At 44.1% G+C, this 27,350-nt stretch overlaps 8 protein-coding genes across 8 annotated transcripts; 4 read left to right on the top strand and 4 right to left on the bottom strand.

Moving 5' to 3' along the window:
• Positions 1–1,863: 1,863 nt before the first annotated feature.
• PGRI_032880 (GNAT family N-acetyltransferase) lies at positions 1,864–2,557 on the bottom strand (the record flags this gene model as incomplete). Its single annotated transcript, XM_040791001.1, has 2 exons — positions 1,864–2,093; positions 2,164–2,557. The coding sequence occupies 2 exons, from the start codon at positions 2,555–2,557 to the stop codon at positions 1,864–1,866; spliced, it is 624 nt and encodes a 207-aa protein (XP_040644057.1).
• A 1,094-nt stretch (positions 2,558–3,651) lies between these two features.
• On the bottom strand, positions 3,652–4,924 carry PGRI_032870 (uncharacterized protein; the record flags this gene model as incomplete). The annotated part of the gene is made up of 4 exons (XM_040791000.1): positions 3,652–4,194; positions 4,361–4,585; positions 4,658–4,798; positions 4,856–4,924. The coding sequence occupies 4 exons, from the start codon at positions 4,922–4,924 to the stop codon at positions 3,652–3,654; spliced, it is 978 nt and encodes a 325-aa protein (XP_040644056.1).
• A 1,107-nt stretch (positions 4,925–6,031) lies between these two features.
• On the top strand, positions 6,032–7,925 carry PGRI_032860 (Amino acid/polyamine transporter I; the record flags this gene model as incomplete). The annotated part of the gene is made up of 8 exons (XM_040790999.1): positions 6,032–6,055; positions 6,115–6,185; positions 6,238–6,261; positions 6,314–6,403; positions 6,457–6,539; positions 6,599–6,996; positions 7,057–7,389; positions 7,443–7,925. 8 exons carry the CDS (start codon positions 6,032–6,034, stop codon positions 7,923–7,925), a joined length of 1,506 nt encoding a protein of 501 aa, XP_040644055.1.
• Positions 7,926–10,197: 2,272 nt separating this feature from the next.
• Positions 10,198–14,058, top strand: PGRI_032850 (hybrid sensor histidine kinase/response regulator; the record flags this gene model as incomplete). Its single annotated transcript, XM_040790998.1, has 5 exons — positions 10,198–10,409; positions 10,590–10,728; positions 10,791–12,052; positions 12,116–13,779; positions 13,847–14,058. 5 exons carry the CDS (start codon positions 10,198–10,200, stop codon positions 14,056–14,058), a joined length of 3,489 nt encoding a protein of 1,162 aa, XP_040644054.1.
• A 488-nt stretch (positions 14,059–14,546) lies between these two features.
• Positions 14,547–15,170, top strand: PGRI_032840 (GrpB family protein; the record flags this gene model as incomplete). The annotated part of the gene is made up of 1 exon (XM_040790997.1): positions 14,547–15,170. The coding sequence occupies one exon, from the start codon at positions 14,547–14,549 to the stop codon at positions 15,168–15,170; it is 624 nt and encodes a 207-aa protein (XP_040644053.1).
• A 5,976-nt stretch (positions 15,171–21,146) lies between these two features.
• On the top strand, positions 21,147–22,133 carry PGRI_032830 (alpha/beta hydrolase; the record flags this gene model as incomplete). Its single annotated transcript, XM_040790996.1, has 1 exon — positions 21,147–22,133. The coding sequence occupies one exon, from the start codon at positions 21,147–21,149 to the stop codon at positions 22,131–22,133; it is 987 nt and encodes a 328-aa protein (XP_040644052.1).
• Positions 22,134–22,171: 38 nt separating this feature from the next.
• On the bottom strand, positions 22,172–23,977 carry PGRI_032820 (fungal specific transcription factor domain-containing protein; the record flags this gene model as incomplete). Its single annotated transcript, XM_040790995.1, has 1 exon — positions 22,172–23,977. One exon carries the CDS (start codon positions 23,975–23,977, stop codon positions 22,172–22,174), a length of 1,806 nt encoding a protein of 601 aa, XP_040644051.1.
• A 1,098-nt stretch (positions 23,978–25,075) lies between these two features.
• Positions 25,076–27,201, bottom strand: PGRI_032810 (hAT family dimerization domain-containing protein; the record flags this gene model as incomplete). Its single annotated transcript, XM_040790994.1, has 4 exons — positions 25,076–25,659; positions 25,711–26,482; positions 26,532–27,130; positions 27,171–27,201. The coding sequence occupies 4 exons, from the start codon at positions 27,199–27,201 to the stop codon at positions 25,076–25,078; spliced, it is 1,986 nt and encodes a 661-aa protein (XP_040644050.1).
• Between the last annotated feature and the right edge of the window lie 149 nt (positions 27,202–27,350).

Here is a 27,350-nt window from a genome sequence, read left to right as displayed (position 1 = left end):
TCCAGGTAGCTTGCTTATTCGAGCACTTGGGGCATTCTATTGCCGTCACAGGGCCGTCACCAAGCTCTTCTCGGGTGACAACTTGTGTTTGAGAGCGAAGTTTGGTTCGCAGCCGCGAAGGGAAATTTGACGATTCGGATACACGCTCGTACGTAAGCATTGTATCTGCGAGTCATGGGCTAGTCAGAGGAGGGGACAAATAAATCAAGGGGCATGACACACTTTTTGCGACTTTCCCACATAGTTCACAGTGGATCTCTTCTTGGGCCGACACATCTAAGAGATGGCCACAATCCTCGCAAAATTGCACAGCCATGGTGGTATTAGGTATTATGCTCGTCGAGTGAGAAGGAATTCTGAGGACAGTCAAAAATGATTGGATCAAGTCACATGCGCAACCCAGGTAATTAGTTATTCCAGTAATCAAGCAATTCCTTATTAGAGTGGCAAAGATACAATTCTAGGGGTGATGTTTGAGAGTACCAGACTCTTTACTCATACATTTGGGGCTCTTTGGCTTCCTAATTAACATCAAGGTGATCCGTTCTCCACCAGCGGGCTAGCTCTGGAGTACAGTACCCTGGCCGGGCGCGTTTGTGTGATTACCTTATCTACGATAACCCTCGGGGCCCTCTACCTAGGTAGATAGGTAGCCCTGTAGGACTCTTTATCGTAATTTTCTTGACATAATTACTGATTTCCCATAGTACAACCGCAGGCTTTCAATAGTGAGATCCATACGGAGTACAACATGCGGAGTATGGAGTACCTTTCACCCCTAGAATTAACCAAGTCAATTAAGCCAATAGAAGAAGATTGTATTAAACTAGCGTATGAAGTGGGTATATGGTACAAAAATAAGATGATAAAGTGGATCTGGACTAGATGTTATGGGCCAGATCTCGCCAACAAAATTGAACAATAACATATACTATGTCAAGTAAGTTGATATATGTGATACTCGGAAATCTTTTATTCGTACATGGAGGCTGATTGATGCTTGGAGTTGGTACAAAAAAAACCTAATAGGGCCGAGGAGGGATGGATCCATGGATTACTGCCTGGACGAGCTAGCGGGTGATTGTCTCCACTTGGAGAGCGTGTAATGTGAACTATTCACTCCGCTTGATTCGTTTCCTTCTACCCAAGAGATCTCCCTCAGAAAACTGTACTCACTGTGGTTATGGTAGAAGACCCCTTTGTAACACCTAGATCGCGGAGAGAGGAGGCCTGGAGGAGCGGGTCATCTTCTTGTTCGTCAAGGTCTTTCTATGTCGGTTGAACTATCATGACATGTCTGCTATGCAAAGGTGCACCTACACTGTGAGATCTAACTGGCCACCTGTTCCTGAATGTGGAGTGGTATAGGGCCCTCAGCAGCATATAATTGCACACTAACTCCTAGTACTTGAGATGTGAGGCTACATGGTACATAGAGCTACATCTCTTCTACAGATTGTTGGGAAACGAGGGGCATAATTAGCTTCAACTAGGAGATTCACCTGTGTTTCATCGCCAGTGCTGTCACAAGCTGTCTCCCAACATTCTCATAGGCTTTGTTTCACGTCAATTGATTGCGGCAGATGAATGCCACAAGCAGAATACACCACTTGGTACTGAATTTTCTCTGGGAACCAACTGTAACAATTTAGATTCACGGATAGTCCCGTAAACTTGTAAGTCTGGAGTCTATCGAGGAGGTAGTCCACACTGCGAAGACAAAATCTTTAGGGTACATTCATATAGTAAATATCCGCGTGACGTAATAGCCAGCTATGAGCTATATCATGAGCCATAAGATAAATTCTATCTTCCCGTTCTCTCTGACGGCAGATCTCACAGCTTAGAAGCATATCCCCCAAGTCAAGCGCGCTCGCTTGGAGCCGCCTTACGACGAGCCATCGCAGCCACTTCCGAGCCGGGCGGATTGAAATCCACAAAGCCGTGTTTTAGGTATAGCGATGCACCCTCCTTGCTGGCATCCACGTAGGCAGCAACGCCATCCTTATCTGCGAGGTCGCATCCCCACTGGACAAGCATAGAGCCAGCGCCGCGCCGTTGATAATCAGGATGAGTACCAAGTGTATCCAAGTCTTTTTGGTTTTGGATGTCAGTTAGAATTTCTTCCTAATAGGCTTGAAAGGGATGTCGTCTCATTCATACAGTAATGTTTCTCATCGCCCATAACGCGCTTCCTAGCCTGCTCTAGTTCTTCAATGAAATCCTCGCATTCCTGATAAGGCGAGTCCGCGTGCCAAATCGGAAAGCGACGACCTCGCTCATCCGGCATAGCCAGGTCCCATTTGCCAAATGCGACCAGCCGTGGGTGTCCGTGCTCATCTTTTGACTCGGTGTCGACGACTCGCAGGTATCTGTAGTGTGATTTCTGAATGTCCCCCTGGTGCCAATCCCGGTGCCATTGGTGCATACCGGGAGTGTTTGGGAAAATCTTTCCAATCACCGGTTGTGTGAAGGCAGCGAACCATACTTCGGTGATGTCGGAGACATCTTCCAGTGTTGCTGGTTCTAGTACAAGGGAATTGGTTGTTGATCCCATATCTGAATTGGTCTGATTACGCTTTCAGGGGCCTAGCGAAATAGTACTGACTAGGAGTCTTGTCCCGAGGAGCGCCTGGTTAATGTAATACGAAGAAATGATGGGAACTATTTTTTGGCGAAACATAGCCTCGGAGTTAACTTGGGAATAAATCCCGCTTAATGACCGGGGTATTGAGATGAATTTCAAGGGGTGATTTAGAAAGCGGAAGAGCCTTCGTAAAAGGGAAAAGGTGCGAAGCAACAAGGGATTTGCAAGGGTGCCCTGCATCTTTGGATCCTTCCACTATATATAACTTTTGAGGCCCACACATAACAAGAGGCCGAGCCACTTGCATTGGCCAATGGGATGAGGAGTATATTTCCGTCCCCGGTAGCCCATTTTCTCTCATACAACACCCAATGACACCCAAGGCTTGGTTCAAAAAGTTAAAAGAGGACAATTTAGTAAAATAATCGTTAAATCGAGTTTTTATCAAACTGAAGCGTCCTTACAAGCTACATATATATCTTTAAATACAACTTTTCAAAGGTCCTACTAATGTTCTATTTATATACTTACGACTTCCTTGCCTGTCACAGTATCTCGCATTTGTACGGAAGTCCCATATTTGAATAATATTCACCACGAGAGCAAAGGCTAGGGTCGCGACTCTCCTGAGGTCAAAGCGGGCTAAGAGGTGGCCCGAGCTTCTAAAAGTGGAGATTAAACTTTAGACGGAACCTCGGGAAGCTTAACTGGCCCGTGGGTGAGATTGGCTGACTCAGCTTTGATATTTGCCTAAAGTCGACGGGTGGACACGCGCACAAATTTTGTACAATCCTATAGAAGTGGGCAATTAAGGAAGTTTGTCGCAAGGGGGAGAAATTGGTTCATCCTATGGTGGATTTAATGAAGCATCGATTTATGATCGTAGCAACCAAGAATTATACTTCATTATGAATACTTATGTAAGTCGTACCGTATGTACATCACGAGCCATCGTGTCAATTTCTGTGACTTACGAAGAGCGTCAAAGCATATCCACGTGTAATCCAAGATGTATTCGTAGCCATGAAAAGCTAGCAGGGTAACCACTTGCCACTGCTGTTAGCCTAGTGGTGTATGTGTGTCTCCGACTCCACAATCATGTCCGCCTGGCTCGACTGACTATTCACCTCCCAATCCTGAGTGACTAGAATTTGATCTCGTCGCATTGGCAGAGGGAACGTCTCATGGTTTTCGAACCTAGACTTGGTGTCCCGTGACCTGGACCGCCCCTGTGATTGCGAGTACATCTTGTAGCTTGACGAAGTCGGTTGTTCCACGCCATCGAGCCTGAGCCCATTCGATCGCATCCAGGACAAGAAGGGACTCAATTGTCCCCAACAGGCCGTCACAATACTCAGACACTGAATGATCACTTCGAAAATGGTGATCTCGCACATGTCGAACGTTGGATCATCTGTTTTCGTACCTTTCTTAAGAAAGGCAAGTTCAACGATCGTTGCTACCGGCACACTATCGAGCAAAACAAGGTTAGTATCTGGTTCATAATTATGAGGAAGGGTGCACTCCGTAAGAGCAGGGTCACTCACAAGAGCCGAGGTAGGAAAATACCCGCAAAACCCAGGCGTCGCCACAGCGTTGTTTGAACGCTAGAAATCAGGATCATTGCCTGAGCGAAAATTAGGAGGTCGGTAACAATGTTGGAAATAGCGATGAAATAGCGCCAAGCTAACTGGATAAATCACGTTGAATCGCATCAGTAGTTTTCGTATTTGGGACAGAGGGAATGACAGGAACAAAATAAACACTACCTACCAGATTGAAGCACTGGCCGTTCCAGAAGTCCCAGGTATGGGGAACAGAGCATTCAAATGCAGTTCCAAAGATCGCAACAATTGCCCAGGTATATACGATGGCCTCGGCGCCTCGGGCGAGCCATTTATCTTTGGCGGATGGTGTAAGACTCCGGATGAACACAACCAGAGATAGTTTCGAAAATATGAGGCTTAGGAGGTATAGAAGAGACCCTGCAAAGAGGTTCTGAAAATGAGCACATCAACCTTGCTGCCATAAAAATAGTGAGCGAGCGACAAGCAACGGGAGGATACGTACTTTCATCACCACGTCAATCTCCGCACTGGAGACATCTTTGAAATGTTTCCCATAACCAGATCCAACTGCCAACGAAACAGCAATACACTGGCTGATGCTAAATATTAGAGAAGCAATAATCAGGAAATCATCTGTTGTAAGCTTTTTAAACAGTCGAATTTTAGTTCCCAGTCGAGCAGAGACACTAAAAATGCTCACAACTAGAAGAAACCAGGTGGTGACATTCACCCCTGGGTCTTTCGTGTCACCTTTGAATCGCGTCCCCATTGAGCCAATATATGTGGGTTAATCGGAAAGAAAAAAGAGAGAAAAGAAAGTATTAGGAAGTATAATCATGCTGACGAGAGAACATGCGCTATACTTTTTATTATATTCATATGCGATTTATGCTGCATTTTTCAGTGCCTAGAAAAGAGTGCCCAGAAAAGAGTGACCAGGATGCAAATTGCGAATCCTTTCCTAGCACATACACTATATGCACACATGTTCAAGGTTGGGTTTATGTCCCATCTGTCACGCTCGTGTTCCTTTCCCATGTCGTTCATGTAGATTTGTGTTCTATACAAATTCCGTCGGTTTTCAGCAGATATTTGGCCTACTTTCAAAGATTTTCACTTGATCAGTGATTCTTTTCCCTGATTTCTTTTCTTTTTTTTTCAAAAAAAAAAAAAACAAAAACAAAAAAAAAGAACAGTTATAAAAGGACATAATAATATCGAACACTATCACGTTCTGCCCCCTTTCTTTCTCCCCTGTCAATAGGCTTCACTCGGATTCGCCGTAAGTTCTCCCCAGTCCTTTGCATTAGCAAAACGCCCAACTGCTTGTTGCCCTATAAGTAGCCTCCACCGATGTATGCCCCACATATAATCCTTGTGGCTTATTTCAATTGGGTATGGCGCGCATCCTGGGCAATGCTTCCCGTCTGCGATCGGCAGGATCGACATTGCCCGGATAACAAGTGCGTTCTAGCCTAGAAACCCTCCCTAGGGTAGCGGATAGAGCGCGCTTGAGACAAAATTACAATAAATCATATGCATTAGCGCCATGCACTTTCATATTGCCAGTTCTCGTCGATGTAACCTCTATCCATGTAGTTTCAAATTGTATCCCCTTCCACCCGCATTCCGATCCTTCGCCGACGGACTTTTTCCAACCCATGTTTGTACTTTTGACCTAGCTGCATTCCTTGCGCTCCGTATTTATCTTGGTCCGCACTTCCCCCTTATCTCTATTCCATTCGTCCAAGAAGAAAAAGCAAAGAAAAAGAAGATGGGGACTCACGAATTGAAGAGCAATACTTCCATCACCAGCAGGGGAAGGGGGCGGGAGACTTCTGCCGTTCGAGATCGTGATAATGCACAGCTTCAGCGGATGGGAAAGAAGCCAGTCCTTAAGGTAGGCAGTGCATCCTTCGGGGTTACATGGTCAGACTATTAACACTTCTATCTAATCAGCGAAATTTCGGCATTCTATCGATCCTCGGCTTCAGCTGTACGATTCTGGGTACTTGGGAAGGCCTGCTTGGGTGAGTCTAATCCCGAAGTTGCAAAATAAACTATCGCTAATCGGTCGCTTAGTACTTTCGTTGGCCCTCTCACAAAGTTTGTTCACATGTCACATGCTATCTTCCAACATTCTCTAACCAGATATCAGTGGTGGCTCCGGTGGTGCGATCTATGCCTACATCTTCGGTTGGGTTGGCTGTTTTGCCAATTTCATGGTCTTATCGGAATTGGCCTCCATGTATGTTGACCGTCTTTGATTATTACGCTGGAGCAGAGCTGACTGTCCAACAGGGCGCCTACCGCAGGAGGCCAATACCACTGGGCTGCCATGCTTGCCCCCATAAAACACCAAAAGTTTCTGGGTTTTATTACAGGTAAATTTTCACCTCATGCAAACTGAAAGTCTTGTTATTGCTGACATTTGAACCCATAGGATGGTTCGCTGTCCTCGGCTGGCAGAGTGCCTTCGCTGCCTGTGCCTTTTTGACAGGAAAGATGATTCAGGGTGCTGCGATCCTGGGCAATAACCTCTACAATGCTCTGCCTTGGCAAGGAACATTGATTGTCTGGGGTTCGCTAAGTCTCTCCTTAGCCGTGAACTTGCTCGGTGGCAACTTACTGCCTCGCGCCGAGGCGGCCCTTTTGGTTTTGCATATTATTGGATTCTTCGGTATCCTAATCCCTCTTGTCTATATGGCGGATCATAACACAAAGGAGCAGGTCTTTCTGAGCTTTCAGAATGGAGGAGGCTTTGCCACCCAGGGACTTTCATGGTTCGTTGGTATGACTAGTTGTGCCTTTGCCTTCGCTGGAGGTGATGCTGCCGTGCATGTGAGTTTCCTTGGAGTTGAGCTTGTTCTTATACGCTTCTAGCTAACAATTCTCCAATAGATGTCTGAAGAGGTCGCAAATGCCTCGACCGTCATTCCTCATGCACTTATGATTAGTGTCGGAATCAACGGTAGCCTCGGATTTGGTATGATAATTGCTATGATGTTCTGCGCAGACGCCGATCTCGGTGGTAAGCTGGGCAGTATCACAGGGTATAACTTTATGGGCATTTTCATAGAGGCAACAAACTCAGTACCGGGTTCATTGGCCATGTGTGCTATTGTCATAACTATTTACGTTTGTTCCCTCATGGGCCTACTGGCCGCAGCATCTCGGCAGCTTTGGTCTTTCTCTCGAGATAGAGGAGTGCCCGGGTGGCGATTGTGGAGTCAGGTAAGTTCTTCTTCGTTGCCAAATCTTGTGCGACCTAATATTTGCTGTTTAAGGTTTCTTCCGGCAAACAATTGCCCGTTTACGCCATCCTTGTTACAGTGACCATCGCTGTATTGCTTTCCTTGATTAACATTGGTTCCAATACCGCCATGGAGGACGTTGTGTCCATGGCAGTGTCGGGTATCTACCTCTCTTACTTCATGGTTTCGGTTCTGCTGTTTTACCGCCGAGTCCGTGGCGACATCTCCCTGTACAATGACAGTGATGATGATATTGTCAACGTTCCCGGTGCAAAGCTTGTCTGGGGACCTTTCCATTGCCCCGGCATCATAGGTACCGCGGTCAATGGGTATGCTATTATCTACGTCACTATCGTCATCTTTTTCAGCTTCTGGCCAAGCAAAATGGACCCAACAGTGGAGACGATGAACTGGAGCGTTCTTGCAATTGGAGGGAGTGTTTTCCTTGCCATAATATATTACGCTGTGCGCGCCCGGCACGTGTACAACGGCCCTGTTGTGGAAATCTCAATTTAGGGATTTAAAAAGTTATCAGATCATCAAGAATAAAATGCCAAAATACAATGTTGCTTTAGAGACAGTCTACCTCCTGAAGCCCCTGCCAAGAAGGCCCATATGTTGCATCCAAGTCAACACATATTGCCATAGCATTTATCTCTTCTGCGGGAATTTGTACCCTAGCCCGCTATACACACATGACTCCATAAATCTAAGGGCAGAGTCCATGACTATCCTTGCAGTTTACCGGGCAGAAGATCGCGCCACTATTCTTCTGGAGATGACACTTTGCACCATCACCACCACCCTTACCCACGCACTGGAAGAGAATGTAAATGTCAGCGTGCCGTACCTATAATTTTACTCAGAAATGTCGGAGAAAGACTTACAGATCCCACACCACACCGGTGGTTAACTAGATTGCGGTAGCATGAAGTACCATTGCACTCCTGTTTCCGGTTAATACAAGTGATACATATGTCCGATAGAAGAGCACTTTCTTACCCCGACGTCATAACCAAGTTCCCTTTTTTCGGGCGTGCTGCTAGTTGGAGATGATGCAACAAGGCCTAAGAGGCCAAAGATTGCAATAATTGAAATTTTCATGTTGATGCGATTGGCTTTATCGAATAAGATTTTTTGATGATTGAGAGATAATTCACTGAAAAAGATGGCTCAAAATGGGAATAAACACTGTTTTTATACTGACCTTTATACATATTCAGCCTTACCGATGGCACCCAAATAAGGCCCCCAACGAAGGGCCGCAATAAGGGGCTAACGGCGCCAAGACAGCCCCAAGTCACACTATTGTCAAGCTGCATATTCTGTAGATCAGATTGTGATCTCTGAAATGGCTAGCTACCCCACAAGGATGAATTGGGGAACCCACCCTGCTTTAATCAAGAGAACGAAACGAATAGAAGATGTAATCACTGAGGCAAGGCAAAGGTCTCACGATTTATTACTTTTTGATGCTGGGTTAGATAGAAGATGTAGAAACAAGGCAGAAACTGTCTGCTCTGAGAAATTTTTCAGTCGAGGGATCGCCCTTATACGAGGTTCTGCATTACTTAGCTGCATTTGGGCTTGGCAATGTTCATAGGATGCACAGGAACAGCGCAATTCTCAAAAATGCGGCCTTCGTGATGGTTCGAGTCTCAAATACATTGGAGTGGAGACATATCCTTGGTGCCATACACTTTAGTACTACGGAGTCTTTTTGGGGAAGTTTACACCGGTCGAGGACGATGGGATCTACATATCAGCTGTCCTCATATTTAAGTGCGCCTGAGAGATTACATTTTATTTATGATTCCTGCGAAACTGTTGATCACATAGATGATCCTCTCGGTTCGAATTTTGCGAATCTAGATCATGTCTAGCTTATATATTTTGTTGACAGGATCCTGGCATTATGCATGATACATCCTAAAGGCTGTGATACCATATCTTAGTTACATTAATGACATATAGTAGTATACACATTTTAAATTAGATAAATTATCTCTAACTGGATTTACAAGTGGCTACCTACTTCTACCATATAAGAAATGCATTATATATTAGGGAGATATGTTGTAGATGTTGTGTTGAGGGTTATACATGCACGTGGTTTGTATGATTGGACCCGTGGACTAAATAGCAGATTACATAATGTGATTTCGGGTATATTTCGGGTTGTTTGTGTATTCCCGTTGAATTTCTTCTGCTTGTCCCGGTATTTGTCTCCACGGGGGTTCTGCTGTCATGTATCTATACCCGTATGTGACATCATTCTCAGCTAAAATCTGCTTTACAAATATTGCAATCCATGCTAAGATACGGAATTAAAGTTAAAGGGTAGAATCATGAATAAGATGCATAATTATATTGTTAAAGACAAAGGGGATATGAACTAGTTACTACTATATGAGATGGTCATGTGACTGAGAGATCTCGATCTCATACGTCACTAACCCACAAGGTGGCAGAACATGAAGCGAAACAAAACATCAATTGTCTTAATACCCAAAATTCTATGGTCCAGCGAATCAGGTTGGATAATTTTAGAAGAGTTCCAGGTTTCATTGAAGTTCTAACCTGAATAATACATATCCACGAAATTTACCGCCATTATTGTCTAGGCCTTCGCGTCTATGCTTCTTCATTTCTTCATTCCTTGATTATTTCTTCATTTCACCCTGCAGATTTTTTTCCATCCCCCTGTTTCCTTATGTTCTACTACATATATTAGTTCTCACAAGCACCGTCTCCACTATTTTTGCTGCCGACCTTAGCTGAACTCACGATGAGTGTGCAGGAAGATCGCGATGCTGCCGATCTACGCGCCCGCGAGTTGTTCCATTATTTTCAACCAGACAACCCGGCCCTGCTGCCAGCTGGCCCGCATGTGACTTCATCATGCGAATATCCCATTCAAAAAACAAGTCCAAATCTGGTGTTGACGGCCTTGGCGCAGTTGGCCGCATTGAAGCTGGGGGTTCAGCGCACAGTTATCAGGTACGACTTTTTCGATCGCAGTGCATCGGAGGATTTTCATAAAAGGCAGCTTTCTATCAAAGGCAGACCTATTTTAAATCCAATCATTCAACTAAGATCGCCCCATTGGATTATTTTACCTTCCTCATCGCGCGAACTTTGGAGTCCATCGAAATAGTAACTTACCCGATAATCGTCTAGCCTGATCGATCGGGAAACACTTTATGTGGTAGCGGAAGCGTCACGGTCTTTGAATTTGGTAAACAATGACCAGCATGACGGAGATGACGGTCTCTGGTTAGGCTGTTCACGAGGACCACTGGCGGAAACCTTGTGTGAGGTTGGAGCTCCAACCCCGAATGAATAGTAAAATTGCTACTGATATTTTCTTGATGGTTGCAGAAAACCATCATGTTAAAGCCCTCGGACGAGAAGTATGCGTTCTTCGTTGTAGAGGATTTACAGCAGCATCCGACCTTTTCCACCCTACCCTGTGTCGCAGGATCTCCACATTTCCGGTTCTACGCCGGCACACCACTAAGGACTGGCAATGGAATCAATATCGGTAGTTTGTACGTGATCGATCCTCAACCAAATCTCCGTTTGGACGATTCCCACAAACAAACACTGGGAAATATCGCGGATGCAGTGATGGAGTATCTGGAGACTTCTCGTCATTCATTGGAGTCAAGTCGCTTGACTAGGCTGTTAGCTGGCTTAAATACTTTTGTGCAAGGTGCGGCCAGTTCGGATACATCGCGCGACTCAAGGCATAGCGGCCGGCCGGACTTTCCCACATCATATTCATCAAATTCCCAGCGATCTCCCGACACAGAGGCTGAGGAATATATGTTCAAAGCCAGAAGTAGAAGCCCACCACTTTCGTCGACTCAGCCGAATAGTGACGATGCTGCTGATAGCGTGACTTCCGGGATCATTCCATCACGAGCACGAAAACGTTTACCACGATCGAAGACAGAAACGCGCCCAGATTACAAAGACAACAGAGCACAGCGAACATTCCAGCGTGCTGCCAACATCATGCGAGAAAGCCTGGATCTGGGTTCCAATGGTGGTGTGGTAATTGTCGGCACCGGCCAAGATAGCGACCAGGATTCCCCTGACAATGATAAGGAGAAGAGACTGGCCAAATTATGGGCAGTCTCGGACACTGACCAGCCCCATGAAACCAGGGAAGAATCAGACTCATACCCAGTATCGCAAATGGAATCAAGTTTTGTGCGCCGAATGATACGACACCACCCGCGTGGTGGACTGTGGTATTTGAAATTTCACGGAGTGGCCTCTTCATCTGATGAAGATGGAACTAGTTCAGGGAGCATGAAGGGAGCTCGGAATCCTTCCCGGCCTCCGCTATCGCTGCATCCAGAATCGCTCAGATCCTTGCGTGAGAAGGATCTTCAGTCCATGAAGAAGAATTTTCCCAATGCGACGAGAATTATCTTCGCTCCTCTCTGGGACTCTCTTAATTCGCGATGGTTTGGTGGCGCTTTTTGTTGGAGTCAAGCTGAAAATCGAGTGTTCAGTGCACATGTGGATCTCGGAGGTCTCTTTGGGTTTGGCTCATCCCTAATGGTTGAGTATAGTCGTATTCAGAGTCAAGAGTCGGCGAAGCAAAAGGGCGATTTTATTAGTACTATGTCGTGAGTACGCTCCCTTTCCGATGATCTTTTTGCTACTCATTCCTAACCACAAGACGATCAAAGCCATGAATTACGAAGTCCACTGCATGGCATTCTAGCATCCAACGAGTTACTCTTCGAGCACGTGGACTCAGAGTTTGCTAAACGTCTTCTCGACACTATTCGTGCTTGTGGTCAAACTCTCCTCGAAACATTCGAACAGATTTTGGATTTCACCAAAATTAACTCCTTTGAGAGGGAGCTAACGAGATCTCGCTCCCCCCATCAGCGTGTCCAACGTGCTCCACTGCAGTCACGAAACATAGTGAAGCTGGTTGATGTCCTTGCAGTCGTTGAAGAAGCTGTTGAAAGTGTCTGCTCTGGACAGGCCCTGTCAAGCATCATGAACGGAGGCAGCGTGTCTGGTCGACTATGGCAATTGGATCCAATGGATGATACTGTTAGAGAATCGCGGATCACAGGCGGCGAAAAAGTGGACATGTATCTCGATGCTGCACGCCAGAACTGGCTCTATGTATTGGAGCCAGGTGCCCTGAGGCGTGTGGTCATGAATGTATTCGGAAACGCGTTGAAACACACGGAATCTGGGTCCGTCTCGCTTCATATTGAGGCTCAGACGTCAAAGAATGACTGCCCAATGCTCATGATGACGGTCTCCGATACGGGTAGGGGCATTTCAAATGATTACCTTCGCTCCCATGTTTTTACCCCATTTTCCCAAGAGGACCCAATGTCACCAGGCGCAGGACTTGGCCTCTCACTCGTTCGAGCTATACTTCGTTCGCTAGGTGGGAGCATTGCAATCAAAAGTCAACTGGGCGTGGGTACTGTGGTCAAGATAATGTTCCCTCTTACATACCCCCAACAAGAGAAGCCTTCTGAAACCGAATCTCCTTCCCCGGGCTTGTCATCACCCGTTGTGACTTCTATCGACCGTGCTACCACGAAGCTCAAAGGGCGTAGGGTATTTTTTTACCCTGCCGATAACTTTCATCCCAGCAAGCCGTCGTCGTCTTATATGATCAAACAATATCTGACCAAATGGTTCCGCATGGCAAATGGAGATCACGCTGTGCCTACCACATCCGACTTGGTGGTCATTGACGAACGTCATTTAGATCAACTCCCGAGTACATATCGTCAATCCCTCCTTTTGGTCTTGTCTCATAGAGGTCCCAGCCTATGGTCAAAGGTGACTTCGGCGAAAGAGCAACTCCTCAACTCGATATGGTTGACTCTCCCTTGTGGACCTCATCAACTAGCCAGGATACTTTTGGGCTCTCTTGAAAACTTAGAGCTAAAAAAGGCCCATACGTCTCATAACACAGCAAAGCATGACCAGAGTCAAGATCTAGACTCGAACTCAACTGATCCGCGAACGAAAATGGCTTTACTTTTGCAGCATGAAGTACAGCTCAAATCAACCAGCCCATCTATCTCGGTCACATCGTCTATCCCAAGTGATGAAGTCACAAATCCCACTGTCATAGACCGTGAATTGCCAGTTCGTATTCAGAAGGATATCCAGCAAACCCATGCCTCCACGCCAACCGAAGCAAAAGATGGTCCCCGAGTCCTCTTGGTAGAGGACAATGCTATAAACCTCGCTCTCCTCAAAAAGTCCATATCAAGAGTCCGAACGCAAGTTCTGCATTGCGCCGTGAACGGCGCAAAAGCCGTCGAGTTGGTGCAGAAAATTCCGCAAGGCTATGATTATATCTTCATGGGTGAGTGATTTCCTTTTTAACCAGTATCTCCAATTTACATCGACGAGTTCTAACAAATCACGCGCAGACATGTCTATGCCTGTTATGGATGGCTTTGAGGCAAGCAAAGAAATTCGATTAATCGAATCAAAGCGACCGACGGTATCTCCTGCACGTATAATCGCCCTCACTGGTCTGGGGTCGGATGAACATATCTCAAAAGCGTATGCGGCAGGTGTTAATGTTTTCCTCCGAAAGCCGGCCACTATCAAGCAAATAATGGCCATACTGGAGGAGTGAGAATATGAGCACAATTTGAATTTAGGAACCATCACCTGATCAACGTTTGAAATAATGCGTGTCTGTCCAGGTGCTAACTATCATTGGCAATTCCTAGGTCTGGAGGGAATCTAGGCTTCTAACCTTGGAACATATATATGAAGGCAGGTATAATAGTGGTAGCATAATTCAGTTACCATCACCCATTTCGAGTTGATTATAAACCACTACTTACTGGACTAGGTAATAGAGATGCACGGATTAAAGAGAAGCCTACCTAAGTATAGTCGAGACAATTTTATAGATGGCGCGATAAACGCGGCACTAAACCCGAACGGGTGCCCGCGTGAGGAAGAGGATGAGAATCAGGTGGGGTCACTAACCTTCTACCACTTCCCATAGCGAAGTGAAGGTCAAGGAATCAGTATCTACTGTTACAAATTCCTCCTGTTTAAGTCTCTAATCACCTCTCCTTTGTCCACTTAGAGTCAACTACCATCCTTCCTACGATGCCTGTCACAGTTGCGCAGATTCTCGCGCCTTATGTGTACAAACCGGAGCAGGTGCAGCATGTAGCCTTACGAACGGTACAACCTCCTATCACCATAATTGAGCCCAAGCTAGAATGGCCGCAACGGTTCGAAGAAGTCAAAGAGCGGATTCAAAAATCACTTGGGACCTTGGTCTTAGACATCGCTCATTCCGGTTCCACCAGCGTTCCTGGCCTACCAGCCAAAGACATCATTGATGTTGATCTCACCCTAAAAGATGCCACGGATGAAGCATCCTATGTGAAGCCTCTAGAAGAGGCTGGTTTTCGGTTCCTCATACGCGAGCCGGAATGGCATCAGCACCGGTTCTTTGTGGAAAATTGGCCAAAAGCTTACCACGTCAATCTCCATGTGTGGGGTCCCGACTCGCCTGAGGTTATCCGACACCGTATCTTTCGTGACTGGCTACTTAAAACGCCAGCGGATCTAGAGCTCTATGCCAAAATCAAACGCGAAGCGGCTCAACAGACGGCTGTAGCCGGAGATTCGATGGTGGACTATAACCAACGGAAGGATAAGACGATCCATGAGATTTTAGAAAGAGCATTCCGTGATTTGGGGTATATTGAATCAGGCATTTGAGAGCTAACTAGGTGCTGTCGGAATCAGAGATGCATAGTGAAGCTTGCAAGTCATTAACCGCTGTCCGCTTAACTTTGTCCTATGTTGTGTATACGGGTACATTAGTTCTTACGGATTATATAACTGCATTTACCTATATGACCTAGCTAGTACTCTCGAATGAAAACAATGCGATCCTTACAGAATCCCAACCCATTTTCTATCGTAACGCGTGATCCGTTTAGCCGCATAAGGTACTTGATCGCTTATATCGTGAAGTCACTAATCAACAACGCCCTGGCGTAGCTACATGCAGATGCCAAGTGGGATTTACTGAATAGAACAAAATTAAAAACATAAAAACATACAACAGTGAGGATTCGCTGGTGGTCACCCACCCAACTACTAACTCACCGGCGTGTGGCTTGAGTACGGCTGAGCGGACGGGAAGCCCTATTTTCCACACCCTATGGTCGTATGTATCGGTTCATACGTAGGAAGGAATCATAAGATTAAACGTTTAAAAGCCCCAAGTTCCCGGTACCGAATGCGAGCATCGATTGATAACTAGGCACTGGAGAGAGTATGTATAATTTGCTGTAGATAGATATTTCGCATTCATCTTGCCAATTACCACTACTAATTCATATCATGGTCATTCGAAATTTAGTAACCGGACGAGGCTTAGCAATCTTTTCATACGCTGCCATGAACCGCAATAGTGTCTCCTTCTCGTCCGCTCTGGCTACTAGACATAGACCGAACGGCCGGCCATTGTAGCGAAGTTGTACCATGGGAACTGTGGTGATAGGATATCCTGATTGTATTAGCAACGGCATCTCAAATGTGCAATTAATGAATGTCACCTGTAGCAGTAGCAGGAACACTTGACGTGCAGTCTCCCGGAGCTTCCAGGATATTGATTTTTTCTTTGTCGAATATATCATCCAAAAAGGCTCCTCCAGCTCTGCGAAGGTCCTGTTTTAGTTTGTCTATTTGTCCTTTCCTTCATTAGCTATCATTGCCATTCTAGAAGATCATACTCGATCAATGCTGCATTAGGTTAGTAGCTCTTCGGTATGAAATCGTAGGGTCCTGTCCTCTCTATTAACCTACAAGCTGTCCTCGGTGGGCTATATAGCGATATCTATAACATGCCCGATCGGCGCGGAAATGCAATAGCTATCTTTATCTTCGTTGCCATTGCTAGCCCAATGACAGGGCCTCTAATTTCAGTATACGTTGTATTACTTAGATGGCGATGAGTATTCTAGACCGATTTGATAATTACTGGAGCTGGAGTCCAATTCTGCTGTTGGTCCCTGTTGGGTGATTAGTCACCTTCCGGAGTTAAGCCCCATCGCCAGTTAGAACTGAATAGCATCCTTTTACCTTCTCCTATGATAATGGTAGCACGTCTAAACGTTGTTCTAGGTAGGCCTTGACAAATCACGCGGTACCAGTACCGCGGTACTAGTAACGTGCTATGACTAAGGGTTCACTCCGGTCTCTGCGGTACTAAGCTTAGCGGTACTGATGCTCTGGTCCTATACCGTAGTACCGCAACGGTAGTACCGCGGTACTATAAATAGTATAAATATAGCTAAATTTATAGGATCCTGTGATTTGTATAAGTTATATAGAAAATCTATATATTTTTAGGTATTTAGCTTATAGCTTTAAAATCCTTAATAGTTATAAATTATAATATACAAAATTTAATAATCTTAAAAATCTTTATTCTAAAGTCTACCTCTACTTCTTTATATATATATATTTATCCTTATCTCTACAGCGCTTCCGCTCTCTTTAGGGACGCTAGCTCTTAGAGACCTATCTTTAAGTAATTAAAATACTTAGTAAGGGGAGTTTAGTTAAGTTATCCTCTATACTATTAGTATCGTTGTTTTCGCTATTACTATTAGCCTTACTACCTTCCTCTTTATTATTACCTTCCTCTTTATTATTACTAATTATAGCTATATTATAATTAAGGAGCTATTCTTCTTCCTTTATATTAGCCTCTAGTTATTTAGTTAGATCTTTACTTCTTATAAAAAGCTAAGGTTTAAAACTTTCTATATTAAATCTAGTTAAATTACGAAATATTATTAGATCTTAGATAGTCTTTATATTAAGAGACCTACGTTAGTAGTAATAGATATTATAAGCGGAGCTAAATAAGCGCTCTATACCTATACTAGTAGTAGGAATTAAGAAGATATCTTATATAAAGGCTATAAGTATTAGGAACTCCTTCTTATAAAGTCTCTAAAATTAATATAGATTATCTTTATTAGTACTTAGAATAATTAGTTAACTATAGACTTAAAATTAGTAGATAATATATATATAAAGATTAAGATATCCTTAGAGTTCCTCTTATTAATATAGCTTTCTTAGTATTAAAGTCTAACTTTTTAGCTAAGCTTAGGCTAATAAACTAGATATTATAGTACTAGCTAGTACCTTACCTTTATCCGCTACCTATATATTCCCCCGATCCTAAAAGTACTCTTTAAGATAGGAATATAAAGAGCTTTTATATTTATAATACTAATCCTAGTTATTACTAACCTAGTCGTTACCTTTAAAGTAGTCTAACTTATATAATAGGGTAAGAATTATCCCTATTATATAAAGATATCTATAAGCTTCTTTAGTATTATAGTAGTAGACTAAGAGTTTCTATTTACTAGCTTTTAAAGCCTATAATATAACCTATTTCTATAGGACTCTCTTCTAAGCTAATAGACACTAGGTATCTTTAAAATAGTAGAATAGTATATTATATACTTTAAAGACAGAGGATATAGTTATATCCTTAATCTTAGAGAGTCTAATAGTCTATATATAAAAGGGCTTTATAATATAAAGAAAGTAATTGACTTATCGCTACTCTTATAGACTAAGTTAAAATTAAAGCTAGTTATATACTAAGTAGTATTAGTTAAATACTTAAGAAAGGTAGTATAAGTATAATAGTATATAATAGTAGTATAAGTAAGATATATATATATTTATAGTATATGAGAAATGAGATATATATTACCGGTACTATCTAAGTAATCCTTAGATATATAATATACGGTAAACTATATTATGACTCATTTAATATCGCTATAAATAATGAAGTCATTTTATATTATTAATTATTATTAATAGCTTTCTATAACATTCTATACTACTAGTATTTGCCTTCTAACTAGCTATATAAAGAATGATTATTTTTACTAGCTAGTATGATAAATAATAAGAATAACAATATATTCACCCTCTATCTATCCTAAAATAGCTAAGTATAGCCCTTACTATATCTTATATAATTATACTATATAAGATATAAAGCTTATCTAATCCAACTTCCCCACTAAATATTATAACCTATTCTTAGGCTATAATATATTATCTGCTAAATTACTGACAAAGGACTATCTAGGATCTAATAATATTTCGTTATTTAACTAGATTTAATATAGAAAGTTCTAAACCTTAGCTTTTTATAAGAAGTAAAGATCTAACTAAATAGCTAGAGACTAATATAAAGGAAGAAGAACAGCTCCTTAATTATAATATAGCTATAATTAGTAATAATAAAGAGGAAGGTAGTAAGGCTAATAGTAATAGCGAAAACGACGATACTAATAGTATAGAGGATAACTTAACCAAACTCCCCTTACTAAGTATTTTAATTACTTAAAGATAGGTCTCTAAGAGCTAGCGTCCCTAAAGAGAGCGGAAGCGCTATAGAGATAAGGATAAATATATATATATAAAGAAGCAGAGGTAGACTTTAGAATAAAGATTTTTAAGATTATTAAATTTTATATATTATAATTTATAACTATTAGGGATTTTAAAGCTATAAGCTAAATACCTAAAAATATATAGATTTTCTATATAACTTATATAAATCACAGGATCCTATAAATTTAGCTATATTTACACTATTTATAGTACCGCGGTACTACCGTTACAGTACTACAGTACGGGACCAGAGCATCAGTACCGCCAAGCTTAGTACCGCAGAGACCGGAGTGAACCCTTAGTCACGGCACGTTACTGGTACCGCGGTACTGGTACCGCGTGATTTGTCAAGGCCTAGTACTAGATACTACCTATACTAGAAATCACTATATATAAAGCTAGAAATACGTAACTATAACTCTATATTAACTCTAGGAGTATATATAGGAGTATATAGGCAACTCTAGATATACCCTAGGGGTATATCTAGGAGTAGGAATTAAAAGATATATAAGGACACTCGTTTATATACTTAGTTTAATTCTTTATCTTTGGTTATATATTATTACTTATATTTACCTTTTAGACTACTATAACTCTTTACTTAATTATAACTTAATAACACTTATAAGTAGACTAATACCTTAATATAGATCTACTCGGCGCTCTTACTAGTATCATTCCTTAATCTATTAACAGTACTTAGGCTACAGTAAGGCCTTGTAGGCAATAGCTCAGTTACAATAGATCGTTAACGTTAGATACACGAGGAGTATTAAGGCAAGTATACCCAGAACCCATCTAATCTAACTGTAACCAGTTAGCAGTGCGTAACATGTGAGCGTATACAATAGAAGAGCGCTGATCAGCTGATAATTCACCTTTTGCTCTACGTAAAGAGCTATTTACTATGCCTGTAGAAGACATAGGGGGGGTATAGGAAGAAAAACAAAACAGTGGGTTGGTTGTTAGGGTGATTCAAAGTGGGGTGGTGGGTAAATACTTAGTAACCGCTATATAGGCTCAATATTGCCTGGTGACAACGAAGTCGACGCATTATCATGGTGTGTGAGCGTGGTGGACAAGTGAGATATACGAAAATTGGTTCACGTTAGCGAAGCGCGTGGGTTCAGTTTTCCAAGCGTTCGATCGACCTGCTGGGCCGAGGAGGTATCGAGTTTGGGATAGAGACCTCGTATCAAAGCTTCAAGGGTTTCAACCCGTGTAGTAAGATCACTCAATTTTCTAGTTATAAATTAGAAAAGGTGCGAGTTGCCGCAATAATCACACCCACTTTGATATCATGATGCTTTTACGTTCGCCATAAGCACAGTGGGCACCGAAGCGTTGGCAGCGATTGCATGTCGGGCGATGCCCACTGCATTTGGCTTTTTGCTCACGGCAATTTCCACATGCCCGACCGACTCGGCCACTGCTGGTAAAGATTCTTGGGTGAGGGATTCGGGTGATAGGGATTTTATCATCAGCTGCCTGGTGTTGGTGGGAAATTTGAGAATCATCGCGGTCGGGAGTAGCTTCGGTTCGACTGGAGGATTGGAAGGTAGAAGATTGCTGCTGGTCAGCAAAGGTCCAATCAGAATTGAACCAAACCGATGCGTTTTTCATGAATAGCAAATCAAGGTATTCATGAGGTGATGGGGGCAAAAAGGTCTCACTCATTGTATCCCAAGGTATCAGATAAAAACCAAAGGATGGTGTAGGGTGTTGGTTTGTCACTAGTTAGCGTGCTCATGAACCCCTTGCAGATTGCCACTTGTCTCTCCGATTGATAGCCGCCAGCGTGATTCAGTACGAGAGGGGCATGCTCAGACTAATTCCACGGCAGCATTCAACAAATATCTATGATCCATACATCAAAATCTGGGGATAAGATTTCGGCGTTAAAGTCGACGGGTCCTCTTTTGCACAGAACCCAATTTCAGTCACCCTTGATTGGCCTATCGGCGTTAGCAGCCACGTGACCCACATTTATCGGCGATAGTTGAGCTAATGAGAAACCAGGAGATAGGAAACGCTAATATGATTGGGATTTGGTATGTTACACCCATTGATCTGATGCGTCATAGTTGCTATGTGGTCCACCATAAACCATCAGAAGAGCCTTAAGGCCATGGCGTAACGCCGATGAGTTTGGGTTATATAAACCCGGTGAGATCTATCGTTTCATAAACTTCATCTATCACCATATTCCACATTTGAACCATACTCCCTATTTGAATCAAACTCAAAATGCCTTCTCACGGACAATACACCACCGAAAAGGTTCAATATCCCTCGCACGGTGAAACCGTCGCAGGAATCCTCTACCGTCCCACCAATGTCAAAAACCCACCAGGTGTTGTCGTCACCGGCCCGTACTCATTCATCAAAGAACAAGCTCCTCTTCAGTACGCAACTCGTCTTGCAGATGAAGGCTATGCAGCTTTGATCTTTGATCCCCGCACCGTTGGTGAGAGCACTGGTGAACCTCGACGTCTTGAGAATCCCAAAATGAAAAATGAGGATATGATCGCAGGTGTTGACTACCTTACGGCACGCGGCGACGTTGATGCATCCCGGATTTTCTTGGTCGGAATCTGCCAGGGTGGCCCCGAATCTCTGGATGTAGCCTCCTCTGATAGTCGAATTTCTGGAGTGGCTTCAATCTCTGGATACTTCCGAGACCATGAGACTGATATCTATATGATTTGTGCTGGATGTGTTGCATGGACACCTGGCGCGGATATCTCGAGCATGAAAATGCCGACCCCTGAACAGGGAGAAGCTTTGTATCAAGCGCGGCTCGAACGAGCTAAAAAAGCACGTGAATTGTACGACAAGACCGGGGAAGTAGTGTACCAGCCTCTAGTTGATCCGAAGGCTGCTGATCCTAATACTGGTGCATTGGCCGGCCTTCCTGGACCAGTCGTTTGGTCCTGGTATGGGCCGTGGACACTGAAGGGATTCGAAAACCGATACGCAGTGATGAGTGACCTGGACCACTTTAGCTATACCACCGTCCCGGGCATAGCGAAGCTGGACAAGCCAGCGCTGCTGATCCATGGCGACAACTGTATGAATGGGGCGGCTGCTAAGCGCCACTACGAGTCTATTCCTACCACCGAGAAAAAGTTGATCTGGAACAACGACGTCTCCCACTTTCAACACTATGACCAGCCAGATGTTGTCGACCGTAATGTGGGGGATATTGCGGCGTGGTTTGCCGACATCAAATAGAACAACACAGGTGCTATTTACATGTCAATAAATGGACTTCACTCATTTATTAAATTCCAGAAGCTGGTATCTGAGAAAGTTCCCGTGAAATCCCATCCATTAGTAAGGTCAACAGTTAGAGGGTCAAATGATAAACTGTTTGGTGTATCAGCCATCGGAGTTTGCGAGATGGATAGGTGGTCATAGAATAGGTCATGGGTTGGACGTGGAGGTAGCACGGAATCAAAAGAAAGTGCTGATTGTGTCGAATTATGAAAACCTGTGGTCTTAGGTGAGATCCATTGTGAATCGCTGGAACATTCTCTGGCGTCTTCTGCAGTTTCGGAGATACCGAGGCGGTGGTATAAGCTACACACAATGCCATGCGCGGACTTTGCCATAGCATTGGATTGACCAATAGTTCCCAGCCGTTGCATCCCTCTCTCAATACCGTATATACACTCTGCTCGTAGTTCGATATCCTCGGTCGGAAAGACGAGGCAGAGCGCTGCAATCAGGACAATCGCATCGAAAGAAGCGTAGACCGGATTGAAAACCTTGCACTGGTACGGCTCTAACTGTTGAACTAGTCGTTCCTGTGCACGAAGAATGCATAGTCCAGCTTTGAGGGCTTCAGTGCGACTATTGGCGACAGAGAATATGAAGGGTCGATGAAGTGCGAGAACAACCAAGTAGATTAGCGAGGACAGTCCTTCTCGGGCAACAGGTAACCATTCGCACCCGCGTAATCGATCAAACTTCGTATCTGGGTTTACCAGACGGCACCAAGACGGTAAAAGCTCGGAATTTCTCTTGATTGCGGCGTGAATATGTTCAACCGTGTGGTAGTCTTGGTACTTAGCACCGTTTTGTTCTATTTGGTGAATGTCCTTGAAATATCGATAAGCCACATTATAGCCGGCGAGGACAATGTCAAATGGTCGAGGGAGATCAGTCTCGGTTTGCCAATGCGAGAACAAGTCTCGCCGCATTTCAACGTCCTCTATAGCGCAAGCGAATCGGTCTATTTGGAAATCAGTGGCAATCGGTCGGCCGAGAACGACAGCCATGTGAACGTCCCAAATATGCAGGACCACCCAGATTTTGTGACCAACGAATCTGGAATATCTTCTCTCACGCTTGAGGTTGATCGAAGATAGTTCAGATACAACTCGTCCAGTATGCAGACCAATTTCCTGTGCATCGCGGATTGTTGCCCCAAGTACATGCCAGGCTTCAACAACTTTGCCACTACTTTTCAAAAATGAGGCTCGTAGCAAGCCTGCTTGTACCATGGAGACTGTGATATCCTTTTTCCCCAGAAGAGCGAGTAATTCAACACCTGAATCACTATGTTCGGCCGCGAGATCATGGAAAGTCATACCAGCCATATTCATAAGAGAACTGACAAGTTCGTCATGAGGAGGGTGAAAAAGAAGCGCATGCGCAAGGACTTGAAACAGTAGTGCAGGGAACGCAAGGGTCCGCGGCGTGAATCTTTCTAAGCCCACTTGAAGTTCAGAATATGAGAGCTTTCTCCATGCGTCGAGGTCTTCGCCAAAGCCTTCCTCGTCTAGCAAATCATACTGCCAATTGACATTAGAGAAAAACGTTTGGACCAATATGTCGATGCAGGCCTGGGAAGGCAACTGGCGCACCAATTTCTTGAAATTACGGTCTAAGTCGCTTCCAAAAGAGGGCTGGTTTGTGGCAGAGGAGGTAGCAACACTTGTATCTTGACATCCATACAGCTCTGCAGTCTGTAATAAGCTCATGGAGTTGTGATTGCCGTGATTGGAGTATCCAAAGTCTCGAATCTTGTCCTGGAACTCAGGGCCCAGTCTATAAGGTGAGTGCAGATGCATCGCATCGGAGCTACAGCTGATATCCGACGGCCCACTGGCACCTGAAATGCTATTCGTAGCTTGGCGGCCCTTCAATTCAGTCTCGTAATAGCAAAGATCCTGCGGCTGCCAATCAGACCAAAAGCAAAATTGCTTCTCGAAGTATAAATACCTGCGTCCCTCGCTTAATGCAGTTGTCACATGGATACTGGCGGTTACACTATTCAACTTTAGAATTCTCCTTGTTTAGCTCTTTGGTGGGGATCCTTACTTTTTGTTTGCGGCGATGGCATTCGATACAGGACATGACAACTCTTCTCCTTTTCTGAGGTCTGTGTTGTTCTGATAGGATGACCATCGCGGCACTGGCTTAAATTGGCCTTGGCGCGGTGAGAAGTTACACAAAAAGAAAGAGGGGGAAGGAAAATTGAGGAATGATGTCTACTGACTTGGGCGGTCAGATGACCTTCCGCTTCAGGCACTAAGGCAAACATTGTCTGTTGGTATATGGAGCACCAGCATACCGGAATACCGGAGGATTTATTAATCCTCCAAGATGCAGTAATATTTCTTATGTAAGCAGGATAGTATAAATTGCCAGAATAGTGGATATAGAAAGATAGAGACGTGAATACCATTGATTAGACCCCTATATTACCAATTACTAGACTGCGACATCGCCCATGGACGGGCGGGTGGGCATAGCCCATGGGCCTTATGTAAGCTGTCCATGGGCCTATCCATAGGGCCCATGGACGGGCCCTACCCTTAGGGCCCACGGGCCGTGGGCGTCATGGGCGCCCATGGGCCTTTTTAGTAAGCAAAATTTCTTGACCTCGTGACTTGCATTATTTGTGCATTTTTTCTCTGTATTTTTAAGTAACTTAATTACATATACATTTTTTCTGACCTCGGTCAGAAAATTCGCTTTGGAAGCCTTTATACAATGATTTGATACTACTATCAAATTTCTGACCGAGGTCAGAAATTAGCTTTGGAAGCCTTTGTACAATGATTTAACACGACTGTTGGTTTTTTGACCGGGGTCAGAAAATTGGGCTTTAGAAGCCTTTGTAAAATAACCTCGGGACTTGTATTCATTATAGCCATACATTCATGCTAATACGACACAAATTGATCATCACTAGGCTTGCCACGCTTCCTTACTTCTCTCAAACCAGGGCGCCTTTGAGTGCCAACCTCATCTCCATAAAGAGGGAGATGAGGACTACTCTCATCTTCGCTGTCGACAAGCTCACTTCTCTGTCGCTTCCGCGTACTTGGCACAATAGATGGACAAGGAAGCTGACTCTCCATTATAAACTCGTACTCGATCAGCCCGACAGGATCATTATCCTCGGAATCCTCACCATCGCTGATTGGTTCAGGCATGTCAGTGGTAAGTTCGGCCTCTCTCTGCTCGTCTGCTTCTTGTATAGAATCCAAGGACATATCCTCATCGGGTAGTTCTTCTATTTCAATGTCAAATTGGGTTTTACACCGGAACATCATGATATCCTGGATTGTCTTCGCACTCAGCCGCCCACGTCGGTAGTGGCAGACATCCCGTGCTGAATTGAACAGACGTTCAACTCCAGCGCCTGTTGCAGGAATTGAGAGAATATCGCGAGCAACACTTGAAAGAATCGGGAATTCATCCTCATGTTCCTTCCAGAATTCTAAAGGATCGACCTTTCTCCTTGCTATAATAGGTGTAAGTATTCCCGCTTATAATAATAGTGAATGTAACGTACGCTTTTCAAGGTATCTAGCGAGTTCGTGCTCTGATGTTGACGGATCAGAATGAATGTGAGGCCGAATGTCGAGGAGAGCGTCTAGGTCACTTGTACTGGCTGAGTGACGCTTAGGCGTTTGCTCTCCTTGTAGGGGCTGTGCCTGGGTGTGTCTTTGGGCGTAAGGAGCCATGAACTGGCGAAGCGTTTCCTTATACTGATCACTCCAGTTTGTGTCGTTCTCCGACGTACCCCATGCTTTACTTGAGAAGAAGTGAAGCTTATGCTGGGGTGCAAGAATCGTTCCAATTGCGTAGAGATTACCATGGATCTCTTTTGTCTTCGCGTAGTAAGATGTAAGCTTTGCCATCCCAGCATTGAGGGCTTGTAGCATCGCTTTCTTCCAGGGTATGGTTTTCGGGGTAAGTCGTGCGATGGAATCCTCGAAGTGATCGAAGAGGGCATTATAAATACCAAAAACATGATGTACCGTTATCTCCTTGGTCTTTGAAAGTACTGTAGTAAAGCGGTAGAACGGCTCTGTGATATACAGAAGGTAGTCGACCTGCCGCCATTCCGCCTTACTAAGTTTGTATTTCTGAGTCCCAATATTGTCACAGTATTCATCACATGGCTTGCTAAGGCGTTTCGCACGACGAAGCATCAAGAAGGTTGAATTCCAGCGTGTGCGGACATCTTGGATAGGCGCAAGTTTTGCTCCATTGGTCTGGAGACGGAAGAAATCATCACGACGTTGGGGGCTTGCATTAATAAATACAGCAAGCCCGCGAATCTATGTATTTATTAGGTATATTAAATAAGAAATAAAGCGATATACTTACCTTAACAAGGGTTTGTACAATGACTTGTTCACTCTGGGACGCACGGAGTGATCGAGCTTGGGCTTGGGCTTGGACATCAGAAACATTCCGATCTGTGGTATCGTTCTGAGGGTCGACCTTCACTGATCCAAGCAGCTCGCGAAGGCTTAGTTGGATAACATGTGCAAGACAAGGGATTCGAACAACCACTGGGTTATTCGGTAGTTCAAGGGAGTCAATAGAGTCTTGAACTGCCTGTACTAGAGTTGTGTTATTGGGTGCGTTATCTGATGTAATCGCTAACACGCGATCAGTAATATCAAGCTTCCTAAAGATATCCATAAGCATTCCACTTAGATTTATACCAGAATGCGCCCCATCAAGTGGTTCAAATCCAAGTAGGATCTCACGGTAATTCCAGTCTCGGTCGATAAAGTACCCTGTGATCGCCATGAATGCTTGCTGGAAAGGCGATGTCCAGCAGTCAAGGGCGACTGAGAGCTTCGTATCTTGTGGTAAGGTAGTGAGGATTGTATGCTGCTCATCCTCGACCAATTTCTTTAGCCGGCGTTGAGCAGTGCGAGGATGGAGTAGAGTAGGTTCAACTGGAGCCTTTTGCGCTATTCGAATCAAGGAAGCAAACTGCTTCCTCTCAAGTACCCGGAAAGGTAGGTTCAGACTGGTAAGACATTCAATCTGCTCTCTTTCCCATTCGTCATTCGAGAACCTTGAGATATGAGATGATGCCAGTGCCTAATATATAACTTATTAATTATCTTAAAGGGTATAATCATATAAGACTTACCGGTATATACTGTATAGTCTCTATAATCGACTGTT

This window comes from Penicillium griseofulvum (assembly GCF_001561935.1).
Source record: "Penicillium griseofulvum strain PG3 chromosome Unknown contig_85, whole genome shotgun sequence".
Lineage (NCBI taxonomy): Eukaryota > Fungi > Ascomycota > Eurotiomycetes > Eurotiales > Aspergillaceae > Penicillium > Penicillium griseofulvum.
The sequence above is the reverse complement of the archived record's forward strand: the minus strand, read 5'-3'. Positions and strand labels throughout refer to the sequence as shown.